Below are 17,785 nucleotides of genomic sequence, written 5' to 3'. Positions count from 1 at the left end.
AAAAATCTGATAAGAGAAATAGATGAATATTTTTAAACCACACACCCAGCGTCATGCTTAATGGTGGGGAAAAGCCAGAAGCATTCCCATTAAAGATGGGAGCCAGGCAAAGAAGCCAGTTAATGCTGCTGTTATTGCACATCTTTCTAGAAGTACTAGATAATACAGATAGGCAGGAGAACAACAAAGTGTAAATATTGGAGAAGGCAAAGTTGTTATGAATATCTGGAGAAGCTGAGAAAGGAAACAGCATTATGAGCAAATACTCAAGCGGCTATTTAACTTCAGTACCTTTCCTTGCTACAATCATTTATTAAGAGGAAAAAAATGCAATAATGAAACAAAATAGTCTGGGAATAAACTTAAATGATATGGGCAAGACTTATATAAATTAAAATAGTTGCTTTATGTAGTTCTCACAATTCAGACAGAATTGTTAATACTGAAAGCCCACTTGGCATACTGTTGTCTATATCACCCATTGATTTCATCCCTCTTGCATTTACCAATGCTTTCTAAGTTGATACTTGTTCACATTACTTCTTAAATAAACTTGTTATTTTCAAACAGTTTTCGATTTATAGCATAATTGGGAAGATACTATAGAGTTTCCATGTACACGATCCTACACCCAGTCTGCCCTGTTATTCAGATCTTATATTAGTATGATACATTTGTTATGATTAATAAACCATGTCTCCTTAGCTTTTACCTCATGTCCTCTTTCTGTTCAGAATCCCATCTGGGATGCCACATTACATTACATTAGTAATTTTTAATTAGTAAATACAATTTACATTAGTATTATACTAAATAATTGTCACATCTCCTTGGCTCCTCCTGGCTGTGACAGTTTCTCAGACTTTCATTGTTTTTGATGACCTTGACAGTTTTGAAGTGTACTCATCAGGTGTTTTGTAAGATGTCCTTCTGTTAGGATTCATTTGTTTTCCTCATCATTAGACTGGATTTATATATTTTGGGGAGGCAGACCACAGGAGTAAAGTTCTGTTTTCATCGTATATCTAGGGGCACATACTATCAACATTCTATTTGCTAATTATCACAAGTTTTACATCAATAGTAACTTATCACTGTTGATGTGAACCGTAGGCACCTGACTGAGGTGGTGTTTGTCAGGTTTCTACCCTTATCTCCTGCACCCTTTTCCATACTGTAGTCTTTGAGATGAAGACCCTCTTTGCAGCCCACATTTAAGGAGTGGGGAATTAAGTACTTTACTTCCTTGAGGTTTGATTGTCTACAAAAATTATTGGGAATTCTTGTACATGGGAGACTTGTCTCTTCTCCATTTATTTACATCTGTATAGATAGTTTTTCTCCTTTGTCCCTTTGGCATAACCCACATCATTGTGGGGTTTATTGTTGTTTTTTGTTAAAGCACTTTCTTTCTGGCAGTAGAAGGAGCTCCAGGCTCGTCTTGTGTATTTCCTGCTCCAGTTCTGGAATCAACAGTTTCCCCCAGGAACCTTAGTTTCCTTTCATTGGAGAATGGTATTAGAAACCAAGCTGGACTCTAGTAGATGTGTTCCTTGCTACTGGATGTCATTACTTTTAGGGCCCTCAGCTGACAGAGCAAGGAAATATACATGTATATTAACTCCTATATAGCTATATGTCCATAAATATTTATGTAACCATCTGCATTTATATTAATCTTACATGATTACTTTTTAAGTTTTTGGTTAAGGGCAACAGTTTCGAAGCTGCTACTTTTGACTTGATTTGGACAGTGAAGGTATGAATTTGTTTTCATAGGAAGGCCAATTTATGTATCTACAGATCTGAGATTAATCAAGGTTAAATAGTTGTGGTCAGTTTAAATTCTTTGTTTAGCACAGGTCCCTGCCATATCCCCTTTCCTCAATCTAATTCAGAAGAGCGTGATGAGAAATTACTTCCCTCACCACATCTTAGCTTTTTTATTTTCGTTGTTAGTGCTTTAACTACTTCTACTACCTAACTTTTTTCTTTTTTAGCATCTCTTATAATTCATGTTAATATGTAGCATAGATGTTAAGGGCTTCGGTGTTGTCATCAGACTTGGTTTCAAATTCCAATTCAACCAATTCTGAGATGTACAAATTTAGCAAGTAAATTTTACATTGTCTCCATTTAGCAACACACTTGGAACCTGGCACTAAAATTCTCAAAAGGCTGCAGTTTTTGTAAAGTAATATGTTTAATCAAAGGTGCATTTAACCTTATTAGTTGAAGAGTCTAACACAGATTTATTTCCTATTTTGATGAAGCTCAGTAATTGTCATAGGTATTTGAAATTTTGACTGGTGGCTTTTTTTCATTATAGAAGTGCTCATTTCTGGATAATTTATTCACTGAATGAATATTTGAATGTAGCATATGTTTGTACTAGGTATTAGAATTAGAGGGGTAAATCACATCATATTGCCCACTGCCTTCATGGAATTTTATTAGATATTAGCTTCTTTTTGGCTAACATGAAAACTCTTAGAAGCTGCTACTTTATTTTTTCCTCTTTTTCGTTACTTTGTTTTGTTTTGTTTTAATCTAGAAGCTGCTACTTTTTAATTGATTTGATTTTGATTTGCTTTGAATTTTGCCTGTTTTCCTTACAGCAAGACTTTTAATAGTAAGTATATTAAAATTCCATTAAGTTGTTTCTGGAACACTTTAAAAATGAGAGGCTTTTTTTTTTTTTACTTTATTTGAATTCTTGCATATGTCTCTTGCTTTGTAAGATTTTTCTTTTATAGACAGAGCTTTTTTTTTTTAGATTTTTATTGGGGAATCGGGGGAGGGGAACAGTGTTGGGGAATCAGGGAAGAGGAACCGACAAGTTGCTGTCTTTTTGTTCTTCAGTCTAGTAGTGGAGGACGTTGCTTCACTGGTCCGTGTTAGTATTATCATTGCGCTCTTCCTGGGTGAGGCAGATGGGTCGCCAGCCCCGGGACGACCGCTTACGGCGGCTCTTGGCAGCTCACGCCAGCTGCTGGCCGCTCACGCCAGCTGCCAGCCACTCATGGTAGCTTTATGATAGCCCACTGCAGCTCCACGTTGCCGGCAACCCACAGCAGCCCAGCTCCAGGTCGAGCTGTTGTTCACCATCTTAGCTGTAGAGGGCACAGTGTCACTGGCCCTCATGTGGGATCCAAACCGGGGCCTTGCTGCTCAGAGCTGGCGTCCCAAGCCAGCTTCTAACCAACGCACCACTCAGCCGGCCCGACATAGAGCTTTCTATAATTAAAATTTCTTTATGGATGAGCAAACAAATTTTTGGGCTTTTCCTTTCTTTTGCATAAAATTTTCTTTGGACCTCGTAAACAGATACAAAAAGTGAATTTTCAAATTAGCTTACTCAGAATTGGCCTAGGTAAATATTTAAACTTAATACATTAAAATGGAATTTTAATCTGAAGTTATTCAGTGCCCTCCTTCTGCCATATTTGATGCCTTTGAGCAACATTTGGCCAGTTTCAGATACCTTTTCATATGTCATAAGGAACTAAATATCACTATCACATTTGGAGAGCCTGTGGAAGATTGTACAACACAAATTGAACCACACTGACTCTAGGAAGTAATGTATTTTCTGAAACAAGGTGGACTTTTGAGACCTAAATTTATTTAAATTCTGGTTTTGGGATATGGAGCTTTGTATGACTCATAAGATCCTACTTGGAAATGACAGTTATGCTGGCCTAAGTAGTATCTGTTTAGAATGATGATACTAAGCTTTTAGGGTCTAGCTCTGTGTGTGGCACTGTTAAACTTCTTATGTGTTTTCTTATGGTCATTGTAGGAGATAAAGGAAATAGGAAAATTATCAATAATTACTAAGTAAAAAATCATGGATATCTTAGTATTTCCAGTCATTTGTCTACAGTGCAACTCTGCTGCTTGATATTTAACCTTTTTGATTATGAAACTTAATAGACAAGACAAAAAAAGGATAGAGCTTAAATATTATGAAGTCAACATCTGTAAACACCACCCAAATTGATACATAGAATAGCAGTACCCCCACTTCCCATGTGCCTTCTCTTGATTATGATTATGATTCCCTTCTCCCTAGTTGTACCTACCTACCCAAACTTCTGTGGGAATCGTTTCTTTGCTTTTTACTAACACTTATTATTACCCTTTAACAACCTCTTAAGAACCTTTAACTTGTATGTATCCCGATTTTTCCTCTTTCTGAATTTCACGGAAATGGAACCATATTGTAAGTCTCTAAAGAAAATGGTATAATGAGAGAATCATGTTCAGAGTTGGAGAAACCTTTATCAGCTTAGCTCCCACTTTCAGCTGTGTTATCTCCTGAGGGCAAGTGTATTTCACTTCTGAATCTCATTGGAAAGTAAGAATGACTTTGTATTGTAATTTTTAAAGGAGGTAATGTACATAATAGTAAACTAACATGTTTACTATGCAGAGTATGGTAGTGAGACCATACTCTGAGTTTTAATGAGTTTTAGCATTGAACTTATTGGTACTTAGTGGAAGGGAGACAGTTATTTCATTTGTGCCTAGTACAATATATGCTTGCTAGGTTGACACGGCATAAGGATTTTGTCACCTGATCTCTTAATACACTGCAAAGTATGTTATTTTATAAAGAAGCTGAGGCTGGGACAGGTTAAATAACTCGATCAAGTTTACACCTAGTAGGTGATAAAAAAGGACTTAAACCTAGGTTTATCTGCAGAGGTGGTGTGTTTTCCACAGAATATATAAAATGTTTAGAAGTATACCCAGCATACAGTACATCCTCAAATATTTGCTGTTGGCATTGTTTTATTTTTAATGATTTCTCCTTGCATTCCATACTTCAGGGTTTTTTTTAAATAAATAAATATATATATATATATCCGAAGTGCCAGAAAAATGTATATACGTGACTCATATTCATCTTTTGTTATTGGTATATATTGAGTATTACAATTTTAATAGTTTTTTCCTTTCTTAAAATGTGTATACTTTTTTTTGGCACCCTCTGGATATATGTATACATATGTGTCACATACTTGGACATGGAAAACTCTTTAAATGTGACTATATTTTTGACATAAATAAATCTAGTTCTTAAGCTTAGATTTATGTGATTAGGTTTTTTTTTTAACTTACGAATTTTCAGTTTAAACACCCTCCACCATTAAGCATTTTTTTTTTCTTTTTCTCTTTTATGATACTTTGTCATCTTTGGGATGTTGTGGGGGTGGGGGACTTGCTGCCTGAGGATAGATTACCCCTCTTTCAGGGCTAGCTCTGGAAGAGACGATAAACAACTTGTTAGCCTTCCTTTCATATACAAACTAACCAATCCTCAGAACACAACCCCAGCCACCTCATTTATCTAACTCTTACATACCAACCAGTATTCCTATGCTCTAACCTCCCAGGGTCAGGTACCAGATGACAAGAGACCTCCTTATAGCCCAGAGGCTGCCACTGTTATTGAGACTAGCCAGATAGAAACTGTTTTCCTTGCCCTGCCTTGCCTTTACGTGGAAAACGCTGTAGTCTCTGGGCCATGCTTTCTGCTTGCGTCTTCTAACTGAACCTGATGCTTCCCCCCTTTTGGTCCTGCATGGAGAGCCCCCTTCTCTTGGGAAACGTAAGTAATTCTTCATATGGCATTAGCCTCCCCATGTTGACAGTCACCTCCATAAATTAAAGTCTGGGTGCAATTGAGACACTGCCCCTGCCACCCCCTACCTAAACACACATACTCTATTTTCCTCTTATCATCCTGTGCTTTTTTTTATTGCTCTCGTCTGGCTAATTTTCAGTTCCTTTTTTTTTTTTTTAATAGACTTGACTTTTTAGATCAGTTCTAGGTTCACAGCAAAATTGAGTACCCACACACATGCATGCCTCCCTCATTATCCTCATCCCCACCAGAGAGTACAGTTGTTAGAATTGATTTTACCTACATTGACACAGCATCACCCAAAGTATAGTTTACATTGGGTTCACTCTTGGTATTGTACATTTTGTGGCTTTGGGCATATTTTTCAATTCTTAATTTCAACTGGATTGATAAATTACCATGGAAGTGTCCTCTGTTTTCATATTAATCATATTAATTTCATAATACAAATTTAAGTATTGTCTTCTGAACCATCTTCAGAACACACACTATACAAAAGAGCTTTAACCCTTACATGTAGTTTGACCCATTCAGATTTTGCTTTTGAATTTAAATACATTTTTTTCATGCAGTTTATATGCTTAATCATGAGTGGTTAATTATACTTAATAGGAAAATTTGTACTTTATAACTTGTTTCTAGTTATAAATCTAGGGTTCATCAAAGAATGCCTTACCTTTATGAGCTAGTAAGTTCTCTCTTATGTGTGATGTTTAAGCAATGGCAATATTTTCAGATTGACTTAAGTTTCTGTTAACACTAATTGTATTGCCAAATATTAAGGTATGGGGACACTAGATCTGCTTGCTGCTTTCTTATATTTATATGCAAATTAAGTATTTCATTTGCACCTCTTACTGTTCCATAAGGTTTATATTGTTAAATGTATTTTTGCTGTTACTATTTTAGTATCAACTATATACTCTATTCTCTAGAATAATTGCTGTATGAAACCTCTTATATTTTGATTTGCTATGAAAGTAGTAGCCTCAGTTTATTCTCTGAAGTGTGATAGACCTTAATTAACATAGATTGATTTTGGTTTTAGCTAGTGTTGCCTATAGGAAACGAAAAGCCTTTAAACTTGTCAGTGATTATTATGAAAGAGCCTGTGTTCATTTAATGGACACAGTTAATTTGAACAATGTATATACCATGTTCCATCTCTGATTCTTTGTTATTGTCTAGCCTTATTGATCCTTAGGTCTTTTCCTTTTCACTTAAACTCTTCATTCTTATGTTACATTGAACCTTATGTCTTTCAAGATGTTTAATTGCTACAGTGTTCACTACATGTAGCTTCTTTGGTAGAATGTTGTATGTCTTCTGATAGTGATAGTTAATAATTTTTGGTTTTGTCTGTATTCCCTCTACCTTCTATATTAGCTTGGTGGTTTGAAACCTTTTTATATTTTTAATACCTTATTTCTAAGTTCTTCGCTTAACCTTTGTTGATCCTATTTACCTATCTTGTCACCAGGCTTCATGATATAATGGTGAGAACATAAGCATCAAGGTTCAAGATGTCTTCAAATTCTAGCTTTACATTTCATTAGCTTTCACTTGGAACAAGTTAACTTGTCAGCCTTTTTTTCCTTATCTTGTAAAATAGGAATTATTAATTATTATTAATATTAATAGGTTGTTAAGAGTTAGACAATCCTAAGTAAAGGAGCCTTGCCTAAGTAAAGGCCCTTGACCTTTAGTGTAATTTCCTCATTTTTTAGGAGAGGTTTTTTTTTTCTAAACCAGCTTCTATATTATAACTCTTCTGGTATAGTCTGTTTTCCTTTAGCCAGATTGCACGGTTTAGTTCTGGATCATCTACTAGACTTGACTGCATCTGTTTTGCATCTTATAGCTCTGTTTTTTTTATAGTTTACCTTTGTTCGTTGAGGTACTAAATAATGCATTTGCTAGTGAGTTACTAATTGGTAAAACTTACCCCATTTTGTATAGATAGATGGGTTCACTAGATTCTTCCCTTTGTACTTTTGCATAATTCCTTCATTTTTGAGGTTTTTTTTTTCATTTTAAGACATTTCTGATTTTTGGTTGGACTGTGTAAATTCTCTTTGGGATTCTGAAGAAATTAACGGAACAAATTAATAACACAGTCATAACACTTTAAAGTCCTGGCTTTTTGTTAGTGACATTGAATGATTTGCAAGAATACTCGGTTACATAAGAATTATATTTTTAAAAGTCTAATGTAGATATTTCACTAGAGGAAATTTGGAAGGAAGTTAATTTTCATACTAGTAAATAACAGATTTGACAGTACAGTCCCAAAAGAATAGTTTTGATGTAATCTTTGAAATTAAACATGAGTAGCTGTAAATATTGTTAACCATAACCATAAAAATAACTTGAATTATAGGGAGGTTTTTTAAGCAATAGATGAAATTAAGCTTCGTTAACTAATTTTAAACTTTTTTTAGGTAAATGAATTGGTGGATGCCAGAGATGTCGGCCTTGGTGCTTGGTTTGAAGCACGTATACATAGTGTTACTAGAGCTTCTGATGGACATTCACGTGGCAAAACTCCACTGAAGAATGGCAGTTCTTGTAAAAGGACTAATGGAAATGTAAATCATAATTCCAAAGAGAACACAAATAAATTGGACAATGTACCCTCTACATCTAATTCAGATTCTGTTGCTGCTGCTGAAGACGTTATTTATCATATCGAGTATGATGAGTAAGTGCTCGTGCTATTGAGGACTTCATTCGTGTTTTTGTTTGTAGAAAGAAAGCCTTCCATTTCAAGATTGTTTTCAAATAGTCTTTCTGAAGAAATTGTTTAGGGGTCTGTTCAGTTTATTACTGTTTGTTTGTTTGTTTTGTTTGTTTGTTTATTTAGTAGTTGTAATATAAAAGGGCTCCTTAATGCTCAGTCACCTTTGGCTCCTAAGTCGTTTGTTATATTAAGAACTTGACTTGATTTTAACACTGAATTATCAATTTCTTTATCTATTTTCAAAATCCTACTGTAAAAGTTACTATTGGGGCAGACTTAGTATTTATTCAACACTAGATGTACTTAAGTCTTCACTCAACTGATAACTTAAAATGAATGGAAAATAATCTACCAGATCTTTATTTGAGTATAAGAGTTCAAGATCCTAAGTGGTTGTGATCCCCCCCCCCCACCACCACCACCACCACAAAGTGGTATAAAAGACTTGGTGTCAACTCAGATTTTCAGGATACTTGGAAAGGGTCAAAAGTAGATACCCTTACTACTTTGATGCTTCTTAAATGGTGTGGCTAACTTGCCAATGTGGCTTATTTCAAATGAGCCACCATCCTGGTTTTTAGAACCAACAAGTAGAATGAGTGTTAAGATCTGGGATTGGCCATGACTGACACTATTGGTAAATCGAGGCTGGGATAATTGGTGTGTTGATAGTAATCAGTCTATGGGTTTCTTAATGCCATGGCAAAGATGCAAGATACTATAGCCGGGGGGGGGGGGGGGGGGGGGAATGACAACGGCGGACTTCCGCTATCTGTATATCTGCTGTCAATAAGTAGAGCTCTTGATTTGCTTGGAGTTTTATTTCTTGGAGAATGGAAGAAACAACTCTTGTAGGAAAACTGCTACCTGGGACCTGATTCTGTACTAGTCAATAAAGGAGTTATTGTTTGGCAAAAAATATTGCACATGGTACAGCATAGATACAGGGTAAAAAGCTTTACACCACTAAAAGAACTAAGGTTTATTAAATTTTTACAGTTTAAGGAGCTCTTAGTTTTGGAGTAAAACCTTCCAAGGGATAAGCCTGATATAATACTAGAGTGCAAAATCACAGTACCTTAGTTTTATTTGGCTATTTTTTTATTTTTTATTTTTTTGGATAAAAGAGAAATTTGTCTTGATTAGAATGAATGTTAGTAAATCCAACATGCATGAGAAGAATAAAATTATTTTTTCTAAATAATTTTACATGATCGAATTAAATGTTTCAGTGTTGGTAACTTAAAGATATGATAGCTGAAATTTCTTTGAGAAATAAAAGATAACTGAAGTTAGTGGTAGGTAAATGTAATTCACATCTTTAAAAAGAGAAAAGGACTATATAAAATTAAGTATAAGATAAACAAAATAGATGAGTTTCTAGATAAAAGTCCCAAATAACAAAAGACTGGTGTAAGCACCCAGTATGGATGTAATAACAAATCCGGTTAAAGTTTCATTCTTCATTGTAATTGGAAAAGTAAGTTAAAAACTATAGTAAAGTACATGTTGATTTCAGTAAGTTATTAAACAGGTTCTTGGATGGAGGATACATTGAAGAGAGCTTTTGGAGTGTATGTCTTACACAGTAGAAATAGAGATTTTTACTGAGTAGTAAGCTCCAAGTGAGTCAGTCTAGTGGCTATCAAATAGCTATATTGTAAGGATGTTTTCTTAGAAGTAAGATATCTAGAATAAGGCCAGTGATGCTGCTGTTGTACTGGGCTGGTTCCCTACTTAGAATATTATTTTTCATCCCCTGTGCTTTAAGAAGAATACCAGCATGACCTGGTGCATCTTCAGAGTAGAATCCAAAATGTAAAAATGTGAAACCATCAAGAAGAGCTGAAAGAACTAGATATTTAGCTTGAAAAGACTTGGATCATGCTAGCTTTCATATTTTATTATTATTTTTTTATTTTATTTTTTTAAAGATTTTTATTGGGGAATTGGGAGAGGGGAACAGTGTTGGGGAATCGGGGAAAGGGAACAGACAAGTTGCTGTCCTTTTGTTCTTCAGTCTAGTTGTGGAGGACGTCGCTTCACTGGCCCATGTTGGTATTATCATTGTGCTCTTCCCGGGTGAGGCAGTTGCTCGCTGGCCACTGAACGGCTGCTCACGGCAGCTCATGAAAGCTCACGCCAGCTGCCGGCGAGCCCCACTGCAGCCTACGCCATCGCCAGCAATTCATGGCAGCCCAGCTCCAGGTCAAGCTGTTGTTCACCATCTTAGCTGTAGAGTGTGCAGCGTCACTGGCCCTCATGTGGAATCCGAACTGGGGCCCTGCTGCTCAGAGCTGGCGTCCCAAGCCAATTCTTAACCAACATGCGACTCGGCTAGCCCAAGCTTGCATATTTTAAAAGTTCTATCTAGAAGGCAGTTCTGTAAAACATAGAAGGTAAGTTTCAGGATAACGTAAACTTCCTACCAGCCAAATCTCTAAAGGTAGAGAATGGTCTGCCCTGAGAAGTAACCAATAAACAGTCATTCGCCATCTTCAACCATAGACTGGGAAAATCAGTAGAGATGTTACATTGCAAAGAGAATTTATAAAGTTAGAATGATTGAATTAGATGACTCCTAATTTCTATACAACTTTTAGTTCCAAGACAGTATTTCTTATAACTTTTTTGTACTTTAACTTAGTAAATAGGCTTTAAGTACTTATAGGCTATATCCCATTTCATTTATGATACTGATTAAGTACTATTATTTTCTTCAGTAAACTAACTTCATTTTTCTCCTACCTAGAGTAAATTGAAAGTAATCTTTGGAAGTACATTGAAAGTAAATTGAAAATTAATCTGCTTCATTAATAATCATATCTCCAAACCTCTGAGTATAACAGTGCAGTTTGAACAAGCTGTCATTTAGCCAAGGCAGGGAGGTATCATACATGGGACCAGGGAACCTGCCTAAAGAATTCTTTGGGATGTGCAGTGTTTGTTGGTTTAAAATGGCACTGTTTAAAAGCTATTTTTATAGTGGCCTTACAAGTCTAACAGGCTAGATTAATTCTCAGTCATGGAAATGAACTTTGTTAAAACAGTTGCTGGCCCAGAACAAGATAGTTACATAGGCTCTTGCATCTTCAATCCCCACTCTAGCCATAGCAGAGTTAAAAAGAAACAATTTTTAATATCTGAGGAATGTTAGGTATTACAGATTTATATTACATAATAGGTAGAGGGGTTTCAAACCCCCAAAAGGCCAAACAAGATCTAGTAGTGGACATCATTTATTTCCTAATCTTTCTTTGTTTTTCCTCTCAGAATTACAGATACAAACATTTTAAGTTCATAAAAAGCAGGCTATGTTAAGAGATTCGTTTGAAATGTTTCAAAGTTGAGTTTTACTGTTTGTAAGAGTCCCTTTTCTGTAGATTCCTAATGAACATAGACTAAATTGCTGAGGGCTTCTTGTGAGGATTTTGTAGTTTGTCAGTCGTAAGGCCCAGGTGAGGCTTGTCAACTTGGATTCACGTCTTACTGCAAATAGTATAAAGCAAACACGGAGTTAACATCAAAGTGCCTGGTACAAAGGTATTTGTGAGGTTTTCTTCCTGATTGCTATTCTATACCACTCATCTGTTGTTTTAGCAAGGGCCTTGTATTTTTAGAACTCAGCCAACCTAGTAAGTACTTGGGGAGAAAGAGTTAGCAGTAGGAATATTAAATATAGACTTTAGAGATTTAGATTCTAAACAATTCTTAAATCCACCTTAAGGTTTTTAAAAGCACCTTGTTAGCAAGCATACACAACTTGGATGTGAAGAGAGCTACCTTTTTTTCCTCCTAAAGCCATCATTACAGGGGGGAGCTTGATTGAAACCTATTTTTAGTGGTATTTTGGACAGAAGCAAAAGGGAAAGGGGATTCAGCAGTGAGCAAATGTCAAGGTAATATAGGCAGTTATAACTCATGCAGTGATTAAGTGGTCAATTAAAGAAATAAAGGGAGAAAACATCGAATTGTACCTTATCTTACAGTAAGCTTGTACTGTACACTTCCATAGCTTTCTGAAAGTTGTTTATCCCCATAAATTATCCTCTCTATAATTAAGGTATTTAGAGTTTAAAATTTTGAGGGCCTTGAACATCGAAATTCACAAACCTGTGACTGTGGTTTTATAGAGACCCTGAACCATTGTGATGAAGAGACATGATGTTAACTGAAGGGAAGAAGTAGACTTGGTAAAGGACAATCATTTTCTTAGTATTTCTAGTAGGGTTAATATGTCTGTGGTTTAGATAGTTAAATCCTGTATGCCAAACTCTGAGCTAACTTTTTATATGGATGCTCATGTAATCTTTAGCATAAATATGTTAGTTATATTAACTAGCATATGAAGAGACCAAGGCTTAGTTATCTAAGTTGTGAAAGGTCACATCTATTGGGTTGTCTGTCAAGTCATGATGCATTTTTGCAACGAAAACATAGAAAAAATACGTCATGACTTTTCCGACAACCCAGTATTAAACGATCTGACTCCAGAGTCTAAGAGTTAACCAATATGCAATATTGCTACTCAGACTAAACATGGTGTATATGTAATTGGTAGTAGCCTACACATCTGTTGCCTTCATGGTCAACCATTTTGTATGACTTCTAAAGACTTGTTTTAGACTTTGGGATTTAAAGCAGGCAGCACACATACAACTTCTGTTGAATTAAACTCTAGTTATGTAAGCAACTGTGATGACTGTATTGAATTTCTTCTTTAGTTATCACTTGGGCTGCTTTATCAGTAGATAAAAGCTAAAATCCGTATCCTACTTTTGTACTAAGAAACATCTGTTCTCAGTGGATTTGGTTTAGATTCATTCTAATTAACTAGACTAGTGGTTCTCAACCCTGGCTATACATTACCTGTCTAGGAAGCTTTAAAAAATATCAGTACATAGGATCTACCCCCTAGAACTTCTAGTATGATTGGTCTGAGGGACCTCCAGGCATTGGTATTTTCAAAAGGTTCCCTGAGCTGCTTATACGCAGCCATGGTTGAGAACCACTACCTTAGACCAGTGGTTCTCAAGTATAGTTCTTGGCAGCGAGCATCAGCATCACTTATTAAAAATGCAAGTTCTTGGGCTCACTCCAGACATAATGAGGCAATCTCTGGGGGTGGCCCAGGAATCTGGTTTTAATCAGTCATCTGGGTGATTATGATACACATTCAAGTTTGAGAACCACTCATTGATAGATTGCTTTTGGCCCAGCCATATCAGTTGTTATCAGGTACCTGCTACTAAGAGCAATAGGGGGAAAGGGGTTGATAATGACAGTTTAAGTATAGTAAATATAGTTTATTAAAGGCCAAAGATGGTATGTAATAACCTGATGAATCTAAGTGTTCATCCTTATTTTAATACATGTCTAGGTGGTTTATGGCTTGTTGATTTTTTTCCATTTTGTTTCCCTATAGACAGAATTATTAGAATTAAGTCTTTCTAAAAGAAATTATATTTCATTCAAGCTAAATGATCTGTATGTAACTTTAAATGAGGGACTATTTTCCACTATGCAGTCTTTATCTGTATTAACTTTGCATAGAAAGCAATGTCTATAATGTGTTTATGGGGAATTTATTATGTGTTGGTAAAATTTTTGAGTGGGAAAAATACTTTGTAATAGTTGAATTTTTGTTCTGAGAACTAGTCCTGGTTTTCCTGTTAAATTCGGCTCTGAAGTGTACCAGTCAGTCATTGTAAGACAAGCTTTCTGAACTTGACATAGTGCTGAACAAGATCTCAAAGCCTCCCCTGACACCTTCTTGCTTCTAAGGATTCAACATGTACCTTTAGTTACTCTTACAAGTCAGTTAAAAAGGTGAATTTGGGAATACTATTCATGTTAGTGATTTGCTTTCTTTAATTGCTTTATTAAATTTAGTGATCTAATTTAGAGATCTTGCTTTATAAATTTTAGCTGACTTTTATAAAGAGAAAAAGCAAGCTAGAAAACGCCTAGTAGTCCAAACGAGTATATATTAATAAAAAACAAAAATGCTTATGAAAGTTATTTTATTTCTCAATCGTATCTTAAGAATGAATAATTGTCTGTAGCTAAGGAAAGTTGAAATCTTTAAACATGAGTAAATGATTGCTAAGAGTTTTCATAATGACATGAAAATTGGTATATGATCTTCCATGCTCTAAAGTGTTCACATTAAAATAGAATTGTCAGTTTACCTCAGAAACAGATATTTTTTATTTTGACTTTTTCGTAAATTATTCCAAAGTACCCTTTTTAAAGTATAGTAGCTTAACCCAGTAAATCTCTTGTTGAAATAACACTGTGCCAAGTACTGTACAAGTACCTTACTTAGCTTACCTCATGTAATCCTCATTTAAAAACTCAGTGAAATAGATACTTTTTATGTGTGAAGTAGGAATACGTAACTGAAATTTAGAGAGGTTAAGTAATTTGCTCGATGTTGGACAGCTAATGAGTAAGTGGTAGACCTGGATTCAGAAAAGCACATACTTGCAACCACTCTATCATACTAACTCTTATTTTAAGAGAAGCATGCTTATAAAATAAAATGTTTATATATAGCATATAGGATTGTTAACATAATTTAGAAATATTCTATCAATCTCTCCAGTTATGATGCTTTCGCAGAACAAATACCTTTAACCAAAGGTTCTCTACCTGCCGTTAAACGCCTGTGTGCTTTTCTGTGGGGAGAATCCATAGCTCATTAGTATTAAAAGGATTTTTAAACCAAATAGGTTACACTGCTGCTTTTAACACAGTATTAAGGCTCTACCATGGGATTGAAATCAAATGGAAATGTCATAACATCACTTAGGATTTGGAGGGTAACTTAAGCTATAACTAAAAGCTCATCTGGCAAATGTCTTAAGATAATGTTGTCATTGCTTCCAGCATTCTTTAAGATTTTTCAAGCTATTCTCAGCCTGTGGTGCATGCTTTAGAGTAGCTTTAATTATGGCTACTGCAAATAAGTCAGGGAGTCAATTCTGAATAAAATCAAATGGTATTTTTAGTAGTTTTTCTATAAAGTAACAAAACTAATTTTCTCGAATATTGATATAACAATCTATTTCTAAAGGAGTCCCAAAAATGTTTTGAGCAATATCAAAATGTAATGATTTCTAGGTTTAATGGGAGAAAAGGAATAGGAGATTTTTCTTGAACCAAGACAAAATGTCATGTTGATCTTGAGTTTAGGGACCTGGAATGAAAGGTTTAGTTCCAGAACCCTGGTGCAGTGACCAGTTCGCCCTATTGCTTCTTGGGTGTTACTAACATACTTATTTACCAAAGACTTTTAGAATATTTCCTCTAACTTTCTATGACTTGGCAGCGTTCTGAATGGATAACAATCAAAAGGAGAATGGAAGACATTAGACAGGTCTGTGACCTTACCATTTCTCTTCTACTGTGTTATAAGATCACTTGGTGCTTATTAGAAAAATGACTACAGATAACAGTTTATTTCACCTTTTTAAATTTATACATCATCTCTTTACATTAGTGTTTCTCAAAAAGATGGTCAGCAACACTACAGATTCACCCAGGTAAGGTGTTTAAAATGCAGATTCCTGAGGGACACCAAACCCCACCCCCACTTCCTGCATGGGGTGGTCTGGGGTAGGGCCCAGGAATCTGCTTTTCAAACATGTACCCCAGGGGCCTGTTAAGTGTTCAGAGCAGTGGTTCTCTTACAGGCTGTGTATTTCAGGCATTAGAATCAGAATTTGGTTTGAATTCCAGGTCTTTGGTTTAATGGGAAGTTTTTTTAGTTTGAATTCTTTCAGTTTTAATTTCCGCATCTGTAAATATCTACAAGACTTATGTTCTTTTTTCCTAATAACCTTGAAAAGTACCCAGTAATAATAGAATCAAACTTTCTGGTTTTCATTTATTTATTAATAAAGCCAGCTTATTTTGGTAAGTACTCTTAAATAATACAGTTTATCTTTGGCATAGGTCTTTTTTAACCTAATTATGTTGTTTTCACTATTATCAAAACAGTTATCCACCATTGTTAACGTGTTCCACAAATGAGATTTATTTCCATGTAACATGTAAAATGCTACTGTAAGCAGTTTTAAGTAAGTTGTCTGTGAGTAAGCTTTACATTTAAGGTGTGAAACTTAGTGATGTTATCTATTAGAATAAGCAATGCTATCTTTTTGCATGTGGTATGACATTAAAGATTTGCTAAACTAGAACATGCCTCCAGATGAATGGTGTCCTTATTTAAGTATATTAGTGCCAGGAAGCGATGTTTTAAAGGAAGGTTTCAATTGATGCTACTTTGCTTAATACAGTTTGAGTCTTCTAAAATTATTAGCTTACAAGCCGCCTAAGAAAACGTATGTAGTTTTACTATTTTATAATAAACCTATCTTTTTAAATAGCACTTAATCAATTTCCATGAAATGTAATTCTCCAGACTTAATGTTTGTTTTGTCAATTGAAAATAAAGTAAGTTTAGGCTAAGATGTCACATAGTTAAGGATAATCAAAAACATCTCCTCTGAAGGATAGCTCTAAAAGACATCCAAAGAGTATTTGAAGCAATAAAAGTGTTACCGGGAAAACTTAAGCTCAGGGTTATTTAAGGATGATTTGATAATACAGACTTTATAACACCAAAGTGGTTCTAAACTCTCAGGGATGCAAAGTAGCTAACTAGAATAATTTATCTTGTACCTATATTAGAATAATACCTTGACTTCAGGTTCTGAGAACAAGAGGTCATGTCATACAAGAGAAAAAAGAACCCTATTTTCATCCTTCCATAGGCATTGGGTTGGTTCTCAGTACAGTGTAGATAAAATTGGCCTTCATACATTCCCACCTTTTTGTGCTTCAGGTCTTTGGGGATATCTTGAGCCCTGTTTTAGAAGTTGTTCAAGCTTCCACCACTTCCCAAAATGTTTCATATAGCCTCCTGCACAGTTTTCCTCAGTGCAAATGCTAAAAGAAATCAGCTTCTTGGACCAGTTTTTACTGGTTGCCTTCAACCATGTATTATACCTCATGGAAGGGAGGAAATACTGTGTTGGGAATTCCCTATACTTAAAAAGACTTTCTCTTGAGTACTGTTATAGTTAGCAGCTGAGCTGACTACAGGTTTTTCATTTTTAAGAACACCAAGAACATAATCCTTAGAAAACCTTTTTCTTATTCTGCATAGAATTCTATGTTCCCATAGATCTGGAACTGTTTAGATCAAGGTTTTTCAAGGAAGAAGAGACAGCAGAATTATGGGGATCTTTTTGAAATACAGTGGCCACAGTATATTATAGTTGATAAAGAGCTTTAGTTATATAAAAGCAGACTTTTTTATTTAATGAGTTGCTTGTTTCCAAATATTTGTAGGCCTGATATATTCCAAACACACTAACGTTTGA

At 35.2% G+C, this 17,785-nt stretch overlaps 1 protein-coding gene across 2 annotated transcripts in view; it reads left to right on the top strand.

Annotated features, from left to right (window-relative positions):
* Positions 1–17,785, top strand: part of UHRF2 (ubiquitin like with PHD and ring finger domains 2) — a 77,290-nt gene that overhangs the window by 8,460 nt on the left and 51,045 nt on the right. For both annotated transcript variants that reach the window (XR_002126476.1, XM_019664742.1), the window contains exon 3: positions 8,095–8,354. Coding sequence is in view for 1 of the 2 variants with exons in the window: in XM_019664742.1 (XP_019520287.1) it covers positions 8,095–8,354 (260 nt within the window). In the remaining variant the exon portion in view is untranslated. The remainder of the gene's footprint in view (positions 1–8,094; positions 8,355–17,785) is intronic.

The sequence above is a fragment of the Hipposideros armiger genome, unplaced genomic scaffold (genome assembly GCF_001890085.2).
Source record: "Hipposideros armiger isolate ML-2016 unplaced genomic scaffold, ASM189008v1 scaffold_429, whole genome shotgun sequence".
NCBI lineage: Eukaryota > Metazoa > Chordata > Mammalia > Chiroptera > Hipposideridae > Hipposideros > Hipposideros armiger.
This window is presented reverse-complemented; position numbering and strand designations above follow the sequence as displayed.